The following is a 19,361-nucleotide window of genomic DNA, read 5'->3' on the forward strand; positions in this document are numbered from 1 at the left end:
TCAAGGTTAGAAAAGAAATTCCTTCTCCCCGCCGTAACGCCTCATCCTCATTTGGACCAATGGTGCTGCTTTTTGTCCTCCCGTAACTGAATCTCTCATCAGTCTTTCCAGCTGACCGTCGGTTTGCCTCCTCCTTCTCTAACAGAGAGAGAGAGAGAGAGAGAGAGAGAGAAAGACAGAGAGAGAGAGAGAGAGAGAGAGAGAAAGACAGAGAGAGAGAGAGAGAGAGAGAGAGAGAGAGAGAGAGCAGAAGCACCGTGCTGAATAGTGAGCTGTGCGTGGCTGATGATTAGCATGACGCGCCGGAATGGTATTCGGACTTCGGGCGTGATCGTAGCTGATAGATTCTCAGGCGGGCCAGGCGACTCCTCCCCATCTCCTCCGTGACACTACTTTTCGGGTTTTTTTTGGAGTGTGTGTTTGGAGAAACAGAAGAGACAGAAACCAGCTTCGCTTTCTACCGAGAATGGCGTTTTAAAAGTTATCCCAATGCGCTGATATTGCCCTCCGCCGGTTTTCTTTTCCCTTCACAGAGACACACGCAGCCTTGTGATTTTTTGCTACGAAGCGACCACGAGTTGAGGCTTTAGTGAGACAAATGTAACAAGCGGCAGAAAAGGGAAAGGATCGCACTGATTTGGCTGGACTGAAACATGCTCTAAGGGTTGCTTACACTGTTACACAAGGCTGTTTTTTTATTTATTTTTTCTGCTCTTGAGAGCTGTCACTGCCATTGGAGGTGCATGTGCTGTGCTGCTGCTGGGAGAGATGGTCGCTCCGATGAAGTTAGGAGGCAGCGCCAGCGCTTAAAGTCGAAACCAGACATCCCATGGACTGTGATCGCCTTTTATAAATAAGCTGCCCGGTATTTTATAGGTCTTCTATTCTATGGACAGTGCCTGATTTTTTCTTTCTTTTTTGAAATAAACGAGCTCCTGGACATTTTCACATTTTTTCTACTGCTTGTCTTTGTTTATACGAATCCGACAGTGCGCTGAGGACCTCGAGGCCACCGATGTAAATACAACTGAAACGTGACTAAGAAAAACAACAACAACAGCAACAAAAAAACAAAGCTGATAGCACAGCATCAGTCTCGCTTTTGGCTTTTAGAGAAAGGAATAAAACGCAGATCTCGGCTGTAGTGATGCTGCAAGTGGAAATGGTGCTGTTGGTGTGTGTGCTGCTGTGGATGTGTGTGCTGAGCCAAGAGCCGAGCTCCAAGGTGATGGCCGACCGCTACGCTGTCTACTGGAACCGCACGAACCCCAGGTGAGAATGCTTCTCTGTATTCTCTCCAAAATATTCACGTTGGACTGACAGTGTGTGAGCAAACAGGAACAAACTTTCACTTCCGCGAGCACAATGTTAGGAACGGAGAAACGTGCGTTTAGGGGAGCATGGAGCTTAGGTCACGCGCTGGTGTGCCGGTGTTGCGTTAAATATCCACACTGCTAATGTACTTCATTGACATTTGCAACAGTTACTTAACATTAGGTGGTAATTTAACGACGGTGTGCCTGTTCATCCTTACAAGAGTTAATTGAATACGCTAGGTGTTCATTCAAAGAGCGCGCGCTGACTGCCGTGCGCCTCGCCGTGCGTGGACTTCTCCTTTAATAACAATATTAAACACACACGATGCAGCATTCAGTTATCAATCAGTATTCGGCTTGTACCGAGATAGTTTGCACAATTTCACACAACACGTAAGCTATTTTTAAAAGCGTGAGGGTCTTGCTTTGTTTGTTTCACTGATCAGCGGCCAGAAGGGTTTCTCAAGGATTGTGCAGTAAAGGGGCACAGTAGCCTAAATGTATATAAATTCATTCATTCATTCATTCATTCATTGGTGCTGTGATATTCCAGGAGTATACGACACATTCACATACAAATCACCTGCGATCATTAAAGTTCTGTTCTTATATGTGTCCAGTTCATTAAATGATGAGATATTTATTTAGTTTGTTAATGTTCTTTATATATAATAAAGATAATAATAATAATCGCACCTGCAAAAGATCAGAAAAGACAAAGGCGCATAAGGTGGTTTGAAATGTTCAGCGGGAATCCCCTTAGTGAACTTACTTCAGCCTGACTGCCGAGTTTAGGTTTAGTGACTGAATATACACTTCTTGTAAACAACATTTCTAAATAGATATATTTCCTCACCGTCCTCACACGTCTGCATCCGACAAAAGTACGTTTAAAGCATTAGTCAATTAGTTAAACTGTTGTTTTAATAGTTTCATCATTTCTCGAACAATCTCTTATGATCTTATTATTTTATCGTTTTCTTGGACTAGAAGAAGTCAATAAGCCTTCCCATCGCTACAGCAAAGTCAGCTAAAATACAGCTTTTATTGCGCAATTTTAGCTAAAACAGAAAGTCAGTAACCCTAAAAGTAAAATTAATTTTAGTTCATCACTGGGGTTTACCCGCTGAGTCACTTTAATAGAAACGATTCATTTTAAAATAAATGACTCTCGCACAGAGAGACTCGAAGCCGCTTAGCGTCAGGATACTCTTCAAACTTCCAGTGACTTAAACCACAACAGTCTAATCCCATACACACTTTACATACTAAAATATTAACTCAATTTAATATATTTTACCTTTTTGGAGAAAAATTAACTACTTCACACAGTAATAAGTTCTCTGTAATGCCTTTATAGTGCCCAGATATAGCCCACTTCTAGTTCATTCTCCCTTTATTATAGAGTATATATGTTTTGTCTATCTCAGGCCAGTTCGCCAAAAATGTTTTACTCACATCATGTAAAATGTCAGTTTGTGAGTTCGGAAAGAAGTTTTAAGACACAGGGTTGGCTTACACTGTCCAAATTTCACTTTGATATGACACATTTTTTTTTTCAGTTTTAAGATTTAACATTTTTAACTTTAAAGTTACTATAATAAGTTGAAAGAAGTGCTCACAAAATAAATAAATAAATAAATTAATTAATTAATAATTAAAAAAAAATTAAATGGTTTATATGCATAGAATTTCCATGTACAGTTGCTGTGTGTGTGTGTGTGTCCTTGCTCGAGTTTAGTGGTCAGCATGTCACCCCTGCTTTAAGCGGTGTTTATTTATGCACCACTTTGTTCAAACACAGCAAATGCAAAGTCAAGTTTAATCTGATACATTATGCTGATAGACACACTTTTATTAGAGTTCACATTTTTCGGCCCAGTTGACTGGCGGCCCTGTCGAGAAAAAGCAATTTACTCCAGATGTGCTGGCGAGAACAGTAGCTTACTGAAAAAACGGCATAATATTAATAATACTAATACTAATACTAATACTAATACTAATACTAATAAAAATAATGGTACTGTTGTAACTGCAATTTGTTACAGATGAAAATTCAATGATAGTCTTTCAACTTTTGTACTCTTCTCTTCAGTTATTAAGTTTGCCCTGTGTTCAGAGACTGTGTAAAGGAAGAAGCCTCATAAGAGAATGGCTGGATGAATGAATAGTGATTTTGTGTATTATGTACACTACAGTGACACTTTTTTCTTTCTGTTTGTGATGAATAGAGACTCATATATACATATGACTAATGAGCATTATTGTACAATCATAAGAGCCGACTAAAAATCTGTGTGCCTGTGAATGAGCCTTATGGTGTCTCAAATGTAGTCAACCATTTAATGTCCTCAATATAGGTGCAAAAACACTGAACCCACCATTTTGGTGGTTCATACAAATGATAAAATAAGTATTAACCATGCTTCTAGCTATGGTTGATTTGGATACTCTCTAATCTATTGTTAGTCAAATGTTTTTTTGGCCTTCACCTTGTTGGCACTCTCCCGGTGTCAGTTTTGTATTCTCACACCTCTGCTGCAGAGTTGAACTGCTAACTGCTTTAATTACTCAGCTGATTCCCATTGCTATTCTTAACGGCTGTAGTGAAGGGACTTGTTTTGGACTTTTCCCATGCTTACGAAGTGCCCAGTGAAGAGGTCTAGCAGCAATCACACTCTCCCTCCCTCCCATTCCTCCCTTTTTCTCTCGAGTCGCTGTGACTCTCTCTGGTTCCCAACACCATGCTGGGCTGAGAAAATTAATGAATATGATTTTACTTTGCCTCTGTCTCAGCCTTTTGGCTGCGTTTTTACAACTGCTGAAGACCTGAACACAGGGGTCATATGTTCACACGGCAGCAACACATATTCAGCCGTAGCGTGGTTACTTATGAGAATGTTCTGTGAAGTTAGAGTGACAAATGAACTCATTTTCTGTATAAAGATTATATTTTCAATGTAATTCTGACAAACAACAAAACACGTACACTTAACTTGAGCATTTGATAAAATATCCTACTGTTTTTTCATATCGCAAAACAAAATATTACATACAGTAGGCCTCTCATTGAAATGCAAAAGTAAAGATCAACTATTTTTAAGTAAAAAAAAAAAATAGTTTGAATCGCTGTTGTTTTTTTCAAGGTGACCTCATATCACGCACAGTGCTGTCCTTCACCCAAACATTGCCGTTTTCCCACCACATTTTTCATAGCTTATGTGAGAGCGAAAGAAGGCTCTAATCCAACTCTGTTGCAAAATAATAACTAAAGTAAATGACATAGCTGCTTAGCACACACTAATGCAACTTGAATAACCACATAGTTATCATGCAGCAGGTTTGCTGTGAGTTCGGTAAATTTCTCATGTATGAAGTTTCCCAAAACAAAAAACGTCTGTGTTTCTATAATCAAAACATATTTAAATGAAATATATTTTAATTGGAGTGTCTGAAACTAACATTTTGAATTAGTATTAAAGATGGCATTATAGTACTCTTTCTTCACTGGTATTGACACAGACGAAGCCGATGGCCATCTGATATTGTTTTCTTTAAAAGCTATTAAGATTTAATATGTTTTTTTTAACTGTTGCAGTTGTTAAGCTCTATCACACAGAAATCACTTTACATTTTCACATTTTAACACTCTAAAATGCCATAAATATAATAGTATAATAATATATAATAATAGAAAGTAGAATATATTAAAATTAATCAGAACAAAATAATAAAAAACTGTCTCTTTGTATGTAAATATTTCCAGTTCCATTTATTTTCCAAATCTAATTTCTGTTCCCACTTCAAGCTTTGCTGTTTGTTACAGGATCTGATATCTGATATGTTTTTTTTTTCGGATATTTGATATGAGCCACCTTTTTTTTTGCTGGTATCGGCCCGATACTGATACTGGGTCTCTAATTAGAAGTTCTTGCACTGCTTCTATTTTGAGATTTGGTCCATCTCTGTTCTTCGCCTGGTTTGTAAAAGCATAATAACGGCACGCAGAGCCTTTCCTTTTAAGCTTAAAACATTATATATGGTGTTCCAGTTGTACTTTTTCAGGTTTCAATGAAAATGATAATAAAAAAGAAAATAGTAATTGACTCTTTTGTATGGATCTGAAATAATAAAACACAGTCTATCAATTTTTGAACATTTTTGAACTTTCACTTGTAAAATATTTAATAAAAAGGACTGGTAGAGACATTCAAGTAATAGAAACTTAGAAAAATAGCTTACGCATCTAAAAAGTAAAAAGCAAAGGAACATTTGTATGGTATGTATGAAAGCGAGATCAAGCAGCGTTTTAAGAAATCAATATTAATTTTTTTAGGAAATAGAATACAAGTTTGTAAATATAATGATAATAAGTAGTTTTGTATGTTCAATTTGAAACTTTGTAAAGTGCTATTTTGTCCAATTCTGCATTTTAAAATAGCCTTATAAGATGATTTATATGATGCTAGTGTCTATAAATCAGCGTAAAGATGGCTGGTTATGTCGCGGTTGAGTCGGGAGTCGACTATTTGCTTGCCTAGGATTAGTTTCACATGGGCGAACGTTGGAGGACTGCAGCTGCTTTCCCTTTTATCATGTCTGATTCGCTTCAAACTATACTGAGAATGGATTTCTTTTTTGTCTTGTGGTTTTTTTTGTGTGTGGTAACACCACTGTTTTTATCTGTTTGATGTAGGAGGTTACTGCATTGTAGGTGAAAATGTATTCATTGTATGTAGGTGAAAATGTATTCATAGTAAATAATCAGATATACAAAGTATGACACAATATCTAATCTGTATTTCTTTGTACATACATACTCTCCTCCTTCCATACAGAAAATGTGGATAATACAATAAGATAAGATAAGATGATATTATATGATAAGATGTTATTATTGTGACCAGGGCACCTTACATTACCAGTAATACTTATTAATTATTTGTATATACTGGTATATGTAATATATGTATGCATGTTTTTTTCTGGTGTTAATCAATTTGTTTTATATTTATAGTGTGGTCTAGTCCGTAAGTGGGTGCTGCTGTTAAAAATCTATGCAATATCACTATTTTAATTAGCATTATCAGCTGTAGAGAGAAATATACTTTCACATTTGTACCAAATGGATTTTGATACTATTTGAAAGTATTTCGGTAAAAATTAATGGGACGAATATAAGTAAACCATCTTCTGTACGTGTAACCCACACACATTTTCTAAGGCCATTAGCAGTATTTCTCAGCTACGGACACCCTCAGTACACACCTATCTGAATCTGCTGCATTCGTGACGTTCTGCATTTACACTTTTACACTTTTTATTCTATTAGAATGTCGAAAGTGCTCCCAGAATATGATTTTATTCCCCCTTTTCAGTCTCATGGTTGAATAACAGAATGATTAGTTCAGGATGTTGCTGTTCAAGTCTGTACTGAAAAACCTCAAGTCAACCTTGTACAGAGACCAAAGGAACCAAGTGCATTATTTATTTATTTTTTTTCAGTTATCTTGCAGGTTATTTTCATGAATTTTGTTCTTCTTCAAGTGATGGACAGAGCGGGAAGTCGCTAAATAAACTCACATTGCTGGATGTAAAGTGTAGCTTGCTCCAAAGCGGCTCACTTCCAAACGTGCTGTAAATATTGACCGGGCTCCCACACACCAGCGCCCGGTCACTCTCTTCCTCGCTCTATACTTCTGTCAGCCTGAAAGGCCAGCATTGTTCCCTCTCTCCGTCGCCTCTCCGCAGCCCGGGTCGAAAGTATGCATGTATTTAGAGAAATAGAAGGGAGGTGTAGGGGGGCAGATGGGGAAAGGACTGAATAGAGAAGGACTCGCAACATTACTTGTAATACTCCAAGTGTTTAGAGGGCCACGGGAAAGAGGGCACAATGAATGGTAGAGGCTTTTGCCTGAGGTGGATTTTGTAATTTGGGGACCAAGGGCTGGATTTAGAGCTAGGTGTGGTTCTCAGGTGAGGTTTTTAATCATATGTACTCAATGTCTGATAGCATCACACAATATAAGAGATTGTGGTTTACCATGGCAGGCATTTTTCATTTCTTTCCATTAGTAAGGGCTTTTTAGGAGAGACACATTCCTACCTGATTTTTTAATTGTGAAGACACTTTTTATATAATGTGTTCTTATTACTGTTAGAATGAATTGTTTTTATTATTATAAAACAGGTTCTACAACTAGAGATTACAAATGACCTGACTAACTGAAAGCCTGCACAGACATGTTGGATTGTAGTAAAGAGGCAAAGATGATATCTTTTTGGAAATATTGACTATCGTCATTTCGGTTAAGTCTGCGATTTCCCACAGCAAAGGAAAGAGGATACATGTCTTACTGAATTACTTTCTGGCTGCCATGTTTCTTTCTTATATGAATATTCAACAGTATTTGATATGACTAAGTGTGCTGTTTTTCTTTTTTGGTTGACTGGATAGTCAGTTGATATTGCGGCACCACCAGTGAATTCAAATTGTAATGTTCTTGTTGGCTCTTGTGGCAATGTTAGTAATACTATTCGCTTTTTTCTTCTTAATTAGGACTGACTGCAGCTTGTTTATTTAGTCTCTCTGACAGTAGGGTCCCTGAAGTCTTGAGATTCAGACCCCCAAGTTTCCTCCTAACCCCCGTATTTCCTCCTAACCCCCACACGCAGGAGGTAATGCTGTGAAGTCACTAACAAGCTTAAAAACCCGTCAGCTATTTGTCCAGTAAGAAAATCTCCTCTCTCCTGTCTTACCCCCTTCCCACTTCAGAAGCCCCTCTGCTGACTTCCAGTATTCAAATTCATTAGTTTAGATACCTAATGAGATAAATAAGACTAACTGTGTAGAAGAGCCCTGGAGTGCTTTAAGCTCTCAGGGTTAAATATAGAGATCGCCCTGGACACTGCTGCAGCATTTTAATGCTTTGCTTAAAGGGAGAGTCTACAATATTTGGAATGTTTTACTTTGTTTTTAGGTTAGAAGTATATGTTTCCCCAGCTTTGAATGCTATTTATATTTTTTATATGCTCTGGCTAGCTGGCTGTTTTAGTTATATTGACTCGTATTTGTTTTAAAATTGAAATGATGTCTGTTTATAGAAAAATGTTACAATTTGACTTAAAATCTTAGTTTGCTTGGTATTTTCCCCTGTTTCCGAGCTTGTTTGCTGCTTGCTAAGTCAAGAGAAATTAGTCCACCCTCTGTCCGTCTCTCTGTCACAGTCTGTGATGGCTGTCCCTTCACATTTTTGTAATATACTCTTTGGGGGTATTCAGGAGTGTCTCATTAGTGAGGGTGCTTGATTTGGCCGCAGTGTTGTGGCTACTCTGCTTGAGTGACAGTGGCTTAAAGCTGAAAAGCGTCTCCATTCTGAGAGAGCCAGTTGATGATTGTGAGCTTTGCATTCTCCTTAGCTTTAGGACTGACCCTATATGGAAAAAATAGTGGATACATTTTTGAGTGCAAAAGGGCAACGTGGCAGGTCGAGGTTTATTCCACATCTGATGGGTTGTGGTGATTTTTTAAGGTTAAATTGAAGTCTAAAATTGACTGAGCTTAACACTGGCAGCAAATCAAAGCAAATGTATCGTGAGTCATACTAAAATAATATTATAATCTGCTGTGTACCATCAGTAACTTTCCAGTCTTTTTTATTGTTGTAAGGATGTTGCCAAAAAGAATAGGAAAACCTGTGAAAAATAAGCTATTTGGTATCAAAATGCAAGCCACAGCTGTAAATTGCAGCTGCTGTACTATTTTAAACAGCTTTTTTTTCAAAGCTGAATAGATATATTAGATATAAGCAAAGAGCGGGAAATGTACTGAAAAGGATTTTTTTTGAAAGAGTGGTAACCCCAGCACAGCTCTCTGCTCATCTGCTAAATATGACAGCATTTTATCTTCATGAGACATGTGCTGTCTTTTGAAGAGTACCAGCAGTATTCAACCCTTCTCCCAAACCACTGTTTGTCATATTCATGTGTGCTGTGCTGACTAAATCACTCCTGGATCTTGCAGCCTTTGCAAAATGTAATTAGCTGACTGACATTTAGGTTAAAATAAATAGCGAAGGCTTTGTTGAGGGTCTATGTCTAAAGAACCATTTATGATTTAAATAACTGTGGGCAGAGTTTATTTAAGACTTAACAAAAAGATTTTGTAAAAAACAAAACAAGAACAAAAACCTTTTGAAAACTTTTAAGTAATGCAGTCTTTTCTCTCTCTCTCTCTCTCTCTCTCTCTCTCTCTCTCTCTCTCTATATATATATATATATATATATATATATATATATATAGACAAAAAGGAATAAAATATATGTAAAATAATATATAAAAATAAGATTTTAGTTAATTGCTTCTAATTTAATTACTACTACTTTAATAGTCCGAAACACAAACCTGTGTCTCTGCAGTGCTAAAATCTAATATCCATCTCTCTCTCTCTCTCTCTCTCTCTCTCCTTCTACATATATATATAGAAGAGCCCTAATATAAAATCTGTTATGGATATGTTCACATATGTTCACATTGTTTTGGGCTGTAAAAGTGTCAGTAGGACGTGCAGTGCAAATGATATGCTCAGTAAGATAATTAGCGGATGGTGAGATCAGGCGTGAGATGGGAGAGAGCCTTTTCTTGTTTAGGACCGCTCAGACTAGGATAAACCTTAGGGAGATGGATGGGGCTGGATAGTGAGGAGAGGGAAGGGTGGTGCAGATGAAATATTAAAACCTGTTTGTGATCTCACACACAAGCTGTGCTGGCAAACCTTCGCACGCAACGCAGAAGGAAGGAGGTCATAGCAGCCATGTTGGCAAAGCATGGACACGTTAAACACTGGGGCTTAAGTTATTTGTTGTGTGGGTAATCTGCCATGGTTAATATTTTCACATTACCACCATTTTGGAAATGCTGCATTCTCACAGAGAATTGAACCATATAGTGGAACATTTTTCTAAAGTCTTAAAATATTTTGAAAAGTTAAGAACCACTTTTAATTTGCCCGTTTCTTGCATTTATGAGTTAAGAAACCTTGGTGTTGTGTTACATTCTTTGGCCAGTGTCAGTTTTTCCACAGTTCCTCAATAACAAAGAGAAACTTGGAAGCATCCAACAATGAAACGCTTTCCTCCAGGCTACCAAAATATGATGTAGTTGGGTTTTGGTGAGGGTCTAATGGTAGTGCTAGACATTTTCACAGTATGCCCTGGGAAGTACATCAGTAAAAGCCTTGCTTCAGTATTGCGAGTGAGAGCTACATGGCATGAAGGTGTCTAAATTATTCACGGCCATAATCGGCCTTTATGTCAAATCAGCTGGCCAGGGCCCCAGTGTTATTTTAGCGCATAATTGATGGTGCCCAGAAGTGGAAAACTTAGAATAGCAGAAGTAATGGGAAGCGAAAGTGCAGGTAGGCGTGCGTCGGGCTCAGTAGGGGCCAATGGTGAGAGGCGAACGCTGTTAGGATAGCGTGCAGTGGATCACACACAGGACTGACCCTAACAAGGGCTGACACTGAGCTGAGCCAGAATGTTCTCTCCCTGAAGATTTAGAAGAAGGAACTGGAGAGGACAATGAGTTCAATGCCTCCAAATAGCTGTTATTAATTAGAACGTTCTTTTTTCATTTAAAAGCATTCTCTAAGCCCACATGAACACAGGAAAGGGATTTTTCAACAATTAATTTCGCAAATGGAATATTTTCCTGTTAGATAAAATGTTAATTCATTACAAAATCTACAAAGAAGCTTTAATTGTTTATTTTCTTATTCATTATATTATTTTTATTTTTATTATTCTATTATTCTATTATCTTTTCTCCAATACATATTGTATAGTAAAATAAATTAGTGGCCATTAGAGGAAACCCAAGAAATTGAAAAATCTTTTAAAAAATTTTTAATATTTATGTTGCACACATTGCATTTATGCTAAATTCCCTAACAAGTGTGAATTAAACATTATTTACTGTTTATAAAAATCAACTGTTTAATACTTTTTTTATTAAAAGAATAAGCTACATAATGTAATGAACTAGCCAAGAAAAAAACAATGTACAGACTGAAACCAAATGTCCTTTCTTTTATTTTCGGAATGAAAACCCTGAAACCCTGAGATTCGATATCCCTTAATTAAGTTCTTTCACCTTCTTGTGACTCACTCAAATTTTCTAAAAGCCTACGCTTTCCCAAACCAGAGATTTACAAGTTGAATTCATCCTAGCATCTCATGTTAAAGCATAGACATTAATAGTCTGTGCGAACACAATGCTGAGCCTCATTTGCTTAAATCATTACAGCAAACGAAAAAGAGGTTCTTTAAGCCATCAATATTTATTTAGCTGTCTGTGTGTAAGAACCATGTTTAAACCATAACATTTTAATCTTCATTTACAATCTTGATAAATACATGAAAAAACATGGCCAAAAGGTTGTACAGAGAAACCCACAGTAAAAATAGTGAAGAAATCAGAATTATTAAAAGCCAATTACAGTGAAAACATCTCTCAGCAAGCTTCTTAGACGCATCTTTAAATGTGCTCTATTTTTTTCCCCCACACATTTTTTCTCTTTACATTTTTGGAAATAAATTCACACATATGCATCAATCAGAAAATTAATGTATTTTTTTTTAACCAAAATATTTTTAACAGATTTCATATATTTAACCAAGTTTCTTTCAACTTCAGTGTTCCTTTATATTTGTAGCATAATTACACACATATGAAATATAATTACAGTCTGTGCTTTATGTAGTCTCAGTTTTGGTTTACCGTGGATACACATTCACATTATTAATTCATGTAAATATAGAAAGACAAAATATTGAGTTTTACCAAAATTAAAAAGCACCACCGATTAAATGGGGAAAGGTGATATTTTCCATGGCGGAAACATAGAAGTACAAAGAGTCTGACTATGCAATTAAAGCCGTTCAGGGTAAGCACTACGCTCAAACTGACTTTTTATGATGCTTTTATGGTATGTTGAATCCCTCCTATATAGTCATAAAGCTGTTTGATGGAAGCATTAGCCTCAGCCTGTCCAGGACATGTATAAAAAGGATTTATAAGTGTACTCTTATATTCTGAGCACCTTCATGAGTCAGTCAATTCACTGAATGCTCTAAGTGGCTCCTGCTAAGCTTTAGTCACAGCTGTGTTCAGTATTTATTACTAATTGTTACTAATATTACTTTTTGTTAATAATGTCTGTAATATATTTTCTGTTGCTCAATGTTTAATATTTTTTAATTTTTTTGTATATAATTACTTTTTTAAGATTTTATGTTGCATCTCTTCTTTTAATTGTGTGAAATTGTAACTCTGTGCTGTCATTTTACATGAGGAAATATACGTTATAATTTTAGCAATTTACGTGACTGGTATTAAATATCATTTATCCCTGCAGAATATCTAACACATTAGCAAGTCAGTATATGGAACCTAGTCAGAATTCGTGACCTAATTCAGATGACGTTAAACCTGAGACCCGGACTCGCATGGCCAGACGTCTGTATACTTGACTATCTTCAGTCCGGTGTACTGTGCTGGAAATTAAACTGCCTTAAGTAGTTATGGATTATTTCTCCTGCTCTTGCTGTGTGGGTAATTGAAGAAATCTTCCTCCCAGTGCTTCCCCAAAAGCTTATTTATTTATAATGTACAGACACAGAGTATTTTGAATTACTCTTCTCATCATATTTAGATCATAATGGATTTTTGTTTTTGGATAAATTACTTTTTATTTGATTACATTTCTGATTTTATAACTATAATTTCTATGAATTTTTAAAAATTTATTTTATTTTGTAGCTTGACATATTTAGACGATTAGCTTATAATATTTTATTGCATTTATATTTATTTATAGTTTATAACATTTTATAGCATTTTATTTTACAAAGTGTCTAATTATTTGTTTAACCTTTTCCATTTTTTTTTCAAATTATTTTTATTATTTTATTAAAATAAAATTGTGCAGGAATATATTTTATATTAAGGAAGGTTAGTTCTAGTTCAAGGGTCAAACATACAAAACCTAGTAAACGTGTTATAATTATTCACATTCTTATTACTTATTGTCCTACAAGATCCTGTGAGAAGTGTTTTTTAATTTTTTAATTTTTAATTAAGTTTTTTGGAGGTTTTCAGGAATATATGAATAGAAATTATACTATTGAATATTAAGTTGACTTTTTTTTCTTCTTGGTCTTCTGAGCCTTGCGATACTGTTGTAGAAGGTAAACCCAAAACATTTTGGGGCTGTGGATTTTTTCGTCTCTCCCTTCCCGAATTTCATGCCACATTTCATGGTCGTCACCAGACCTTCTCTCATGCTTGCTTGAGTTTACAGTACAATGACGGCTGACTTTTGGGGGGATGGTGGAGGGCCACAGCTCGCTGATAAGTGCCCATCGTTCAGGGAAAGAGGGGGTTAGTGTGATCACATGGTGCCGAGATTTCGATGTTGAGTTTTCCCCTGATGGTTCTTGGCACGCAATGCTGAAGCTCTTCACCAACCACCAAGCGCCGCCTTCTAAAAGATTCGCCTAACGTCCCGACAGCAAGCAGAAGCCAATGAGAAACATGCTGCTTCTGGCACTTTGTGTTGCCAAGGTGGGATATGGAAGCCCTCCTTTGTCTGCGTGATACCAGTTCTGAGTTTTCAGAACACAGGCTTGAGCATTGTGCAGATTTTTTTCCTCCTACTTTTAGAAGTTTTATATTTTGTGCTGGGTTTTGGTGGCGTGATCAGCTTTACGTGGCTTCAGCCACATGGAGAGAGCTACAGCAGAGACTTGCTGTCTTTTATATGAGCTCCACAGCTGTTGTGATCATGCTGTGTTTACTGATAACTTTTTAATCTAAAACAGCATTTTATTAAAAAATGTCTGATCACACGACATAGAATAGGGAATAAAAGAGGCGAATAAGGTGTTTTAGCTACCGGCAGATGTACTGAATCACAGTCCTGTCTCTTCTTTTTCTGCATGAAAAAGGCAGTGCACCATTAAGGAAGGACAAATTGATTTCCTTTGTTCTCCCTTGTTTAAATACTCTTCTGTCATTACCTGCTTCTCTGAATGGCCAATCAATATAGCTTCTACAATGTGATAAAAGTGAATATAAAGAGGAGTGTGTTTGCTGTGTGGCCCTTGCAGTATTCCTAAAAATATACACTACATAGGGTTTAAAGAAACAAAATCACACAGTATGTGTTTACAGTTAAGCTAGATAGCTGCTGCTGTTCGGGTTTAATTAAAGGCCCTAACATGCTGTTTGATGCTGGCCGTATAAGAGTGAGCGACTTTACAGAAGCAGGCCAGGATAACCTTTGTGCTTTTGTGCTTTTCAGCTTTCTTTGAACTTCACCCAGTGATGCCAGTAATGCTATAAGAGGGAGCTGATCTCACAGTCACCCCAATCTTACATCTTCCTCACTGGTGCTTCTCGGGGTGCCTGGATTTGTGAAAAATAGGGTGTACATCTAGGAAACATGCAGTTTTCTATTTTAACTTTTTTTTGTGTGATTGTTTTAACGATTCACTGTGTCGCAAAATCAGTTGGCAGAGAGACGAATGAAAGGGGGAAAGAAATCGGCAAAAGTCACAGGGTCTCTACAGTAGAAGAAAGACTGATATAAAAAAAAATCTAAAAAAGTCTATTAATGTCAGTGAGGGGGATTCAAATACCAGCTACACAATTACTACTACTACTACTATTTCAACTACTACTACTGATTATTATTATTATTATTATTATTATTATTATTATTATTATTATCAACAGAATTAATATCATTATTACTTTATTTTTTATATTACTTTATTTACTTTATTTATATTATTTATATTATTTATTTCGCATCCTTCTCATAACAGAAAAAAGGCAATATCAAAAACAGAATAAAAGAAAATATCAAACCATCAGTTGAACTAGACGTAGTCCCACTGATGGCTGAAAGACGACTGTTACAAGCACTACTGCTCTAAATGTTGCACCAAAGATCCTCAGAGATTTATAAGAATCACAAATACGGGCATCAAGCAACCCTGAGACATCAGGAACAATGTCAACAAACAGTGCAAAGTGAAAGTAGAAGCAGAGCAGAACAGAGCAAAGTGGAGCAACAGTGGAGCAAAGAGCTACCACTGATAAAAGCAGCAGACATAACAAACATGATCACGTCCTGAACATGATCAATAACTGACCAGAACAATTCTGCCATTCAAACTCATTCAAAGGCTCTGGAGCTACTTTACAACCTTGCAACTTTGCAAGAACTATAAAACTGCACAACAAAAGACACATGCAGAAATCCCCACAAAACATTAAAACTGCAAAAAGAAAACTCAAGTGGCAGCAAACACAAGCACAGTGCATTCTCTGCAACAGGAATTGGAAAGTAGGCACATTAGTCAATGACGTTTTTTTTTTTTTTTTATATCTTCAAAAGGGAATTTTTTTCTGATAACCTGCCTTTAGGAAACAGTTTCCTAAACAGCTGTTAATATCTACATTACAAATTTGCCTTTACGAATGAAGAGATCAAGTGCAAAACCAGAGGGATGCATTCGCATCAGCTCATTGTTGTTCCAGCGATTTCCTTGCTTTACCAGGGATCCTGGATCATCCTGCCAGAGGCTGCAGCTCAGTTCAAATGGAGATGAGTTGTTCCTTGTCTTACATAAACAGTTATTGAAGGGAACTGCTAATGAGATGGGCTTATCAGATAGATAGAGCACATACTGTCTTCTGTAAAATGTAGAAAGTATTTAGGTGCAGTTTAGCAAAAAAAAAATATATATATACTGTATATATATATCCCACATCTACACTTACCGTTTCACATGTTAAGCATAATGTTGCCTCTATTTCTGATGACCTTATTTCTAATCATTGTTTAAAATCAGAGGAATTGAAGGCAAGTGAACTTTTATTTTCATTTATTTTATTTGGGTGTGTTTACAGTCTGATGGCAGCATTTGCTTTGTGACCCCAGTCTCTATCCAGATTACACACCATCTGGTGGGAGGCATGGAGCCATGCCCATCTCCTGCTGTCCATGTCCTTTAGTGTGTTCCAAAGGCTCATCATTAAGGAAATGCACTTTTTTCCTGCTGTGAGTAATTATCTATGAAAGAGGGATATATTAGTTGCTTGGCAAGACCAGAGGGTGGGGTGCTGGTTGGGGGTGCTCATATCTCTTGTCCCTTACATTTTGGCATTTTTTTGGAATCACTTGACTGCGATCATGAACAATCTTGAGCTGCACATATCTTGTTAGTGCAAAAAGAAAATTTAGGATATCATGATACATTTGATATGGTTATATATGTTTCAAATATGTAATGAATATTTCTCCGATCTCGGATTTTGTCCTGGTGTGGATAAATTCTTTACACTCAGTAGTTCCGGGTGCTTTTCAGAGCTGCAGGCTCGAGCTTTTTAATATGGTGGCTCTTCCCTTGTGTCTGGGTTTCGAGGGATTTCACCTCTCACTTTCTTGTCCTTTAAGCTATGGCTTTTCATTAAATCCTCTCCTGTGCCATAGCAGAGCAAATTGCCTCTCATACTTATGTTTGTCACTGCTCTTTTACATGTCAGAGAGCTGCTGTCCCTCACTTCCCTGGAAAGAAAAGAAAGAAAGACAGTGTGTGCTATTCTGGGCTGTTATAGCCTCAGAGTAACCCCTGAGGTCAGAATATGTGTTTGTGTGTGTCCATGTTTTTGTAGACTAAGACAGAATGGCTGATAAAAAGGTTTGGTCTCCTCCTGATATTTCACTGAACATTGGCACAGTTTTCCAAAGCCAGAAATGACTGTAACTCACACAGAAAACTTACTCTGCAGTCTTCTTTTGTAATCAATAGGAATTAAGTCATTATACTACACAAGCACACACCCACTGGACAGTTCCTCTGTCTTTAAGCTGAGCAAATGTGTAGATGGCAGTGGCTGCACACACACACACACTTAGGATGATTGTTCGTTACTCCCTAATTACACTTTAAAACCCAGCCGGTGTTTAGCATTAGGCTGTGGGCTTTCCCTTTGCCTTGCCAATCTCTCATTATTGGTGGACGGGAAGATTAACTGCCTCACTGCAAATTGCTGTTCTGATGAGCATGTTAGGAGGAAAATTGCGACTGTTGGGCTAAACAAAAATATGTTATGATGCAACATACTAATAGTCTCTTAGGAAGAAGGAAGAAGCTTTCCAAATAACTTTTCATGAGTCACAAACAACCCTCAAAGCTGTAGAAATTTAAAATCTCAATTTTTTTTCACTAGACTAATCCAAATTTTGACATTGGATTTAAGGAGTTATAACTTAAATTATAATATACTGAAAATATGCCAAAAGAGCAGCCCTGAGTTGATAGATATGCCAGTGGACACATGAAGCTTAAGAATTTTAAGAGTGAAATCCATCAATTCATGCACAATTTAGACATTAGATAATGATACATTGAACATCAGTTAACTATGCACACTTTCTCATTAAGTAATTATGTAAGATATTTTCCTAGCAGGGGTAAAAAGAAAGTAAACTCTTCTACAGTGGTGCTTGAAAGTTTGTAGAATTTTCTATACCTGCATAAATATTACCTTAAACATCATCATATTTTCACACCAGCAGACACAAAGAAGGCAATTTAGCAAATGAGATATACACAGAAATATTATTGGTCATTTATTTATTGATGGAAATGTTCCAATATTACATATCTGTGAGTGGAAATAGTATGTGAACCTCTAGGATTAACAGATAATTTGAAGGAACCAACAAAGATCACTCCAAGAGCAAGATGTGTAGGTTTCTGTGAGCTCAAAGAGGAACCCAGGGTAACTTCTAAGCATCTAAAGGCCTCTCTCACAACGACTAAGTCCACCATCAAGAGAACACTGAACAACAGTGGTGCGTATGAAGTTTGCTAAAGATCATGTCAAGCCAGATTTCTACTGTAAAATGTTTTGTGGATGGATGAGAAAAAAAAATGTTTTGGTTTAAATGAGAAGCATTATGTAGAGAAAAGAAAATGAGACAAATAAGAATAAGAATCTTATCCCATGTGTAAGCATGGTGGACGTAGTGTCATGATTTAGGCCTGTATTGCTGCATCTGGGCCAGGACAACAAGGAATTCTGAATTGTACCAGCAAATTCTAAAGGACAATGTCAGCACATCTGTCCATGAACTGAATCTCAAGAGAAAGTGGGTCATGCAGCTAGGCAATGACCCTAAGCACACAAGTCATTCTACCAAAGAATGGTTTAAGAAGAATGAAGCTGATATTTTGGAATGGCTATTCCTGACAGAAATGTTGTGGAAGGACCTGAACCAAGCAGTTCATATGAGGAATCACACTAACATCCCAGAGTTGAATGTGCAGGACTGATCAAGGTTTAACACAAATGTTTTGTGTGGACATACCAGATGCTGAAAGCAAAGCAAATGAACATATACATTTGTCTTATTTGTTTAATTGGGTTCTATTTGTTTACATTTAGGAAGATGTTTATTTAGGAAAATTCAGAAGGCTTCACAAATTTTCAAGAACCCCTGAACTTTCCTCCATATATAATCTTCTATAGTATATCCAGCTAAACTCAATCAGACGAGCTGCTGTTTAAATAAATAAGTAATGACTATATGGCAGTGTATTACTAGTTTTTTAAGAATATGTGTAAGCATCAATCAATAATGGCATTATTTTGTGGTTAAGGTGATGTGCATGGTGCAGTTTTCTGTAGAGGTTTTCAAAGTTCCATCCTATAATACTACACCTGTCTCTTACTCTCATAGTGTACACCAGGCCAGTAGCATTGTTATATTGCATGCTGTCTCTAACGAAGGTTTATATTGCATTTTTCTGTGATACTGGATCCTGCTGGGAGCACAGCCATGTAGCATGGCCATGACAGGGCTTTTAACCTAATGAAGCACTTATTTTTATTTTGTCATCTGTCCTGACAAATTGTCTCTTTATCTCCCTCTCTCACCCTCCCTTTATGTATGACCTCACATGAAATGT

General features: G+C 36.8%; 1 protein-coding gene across 2 annotated transcripts in view; it reads left to right on the forward strand.

The window, feature by feature from the left end:
• Nucleotides 1-231: 231 nt before the first annotated feature.
• efna5b (ephrin-A5b) overlaps nt 232-19,361 on the forward strand; it is an 83,593-nt gene continuing 64,463 nt past the window's right edge. The window contains exon 1 of one of the 2 annotated variants that reach the window (XM_058389976.1): nt 232-1,272. In XM_058389976.1, the coding sequence (XP_058245959.1) occupies nt 1,148-1,272 (125 nt within the window). In that variant the 5' untranslated portion in view covers nt 232-1,147. The remainder of the gene's footprint in view (nt 1,273-19,361) is intronic. The other variant, XM_058389975.1, reaches the window with a different exon arrangement.

Source organism: Hemibagrus wyckioides, linkage group LG05, assembly GCF_019097595.1.
Source record: "Hemibagrus wyckioides isolate EC202008001 linkage group LG05, SWU_Hwy_1.0, whole genome shotgun sequence".
Classification (NCBI taxonomy): domain Eukaryota; kingdom Metazoa; phylum Chordata; class Actinopteri; order Siluriformes; family Bagridae; genus Hemibagrus; species Hemibagrus wyckioides.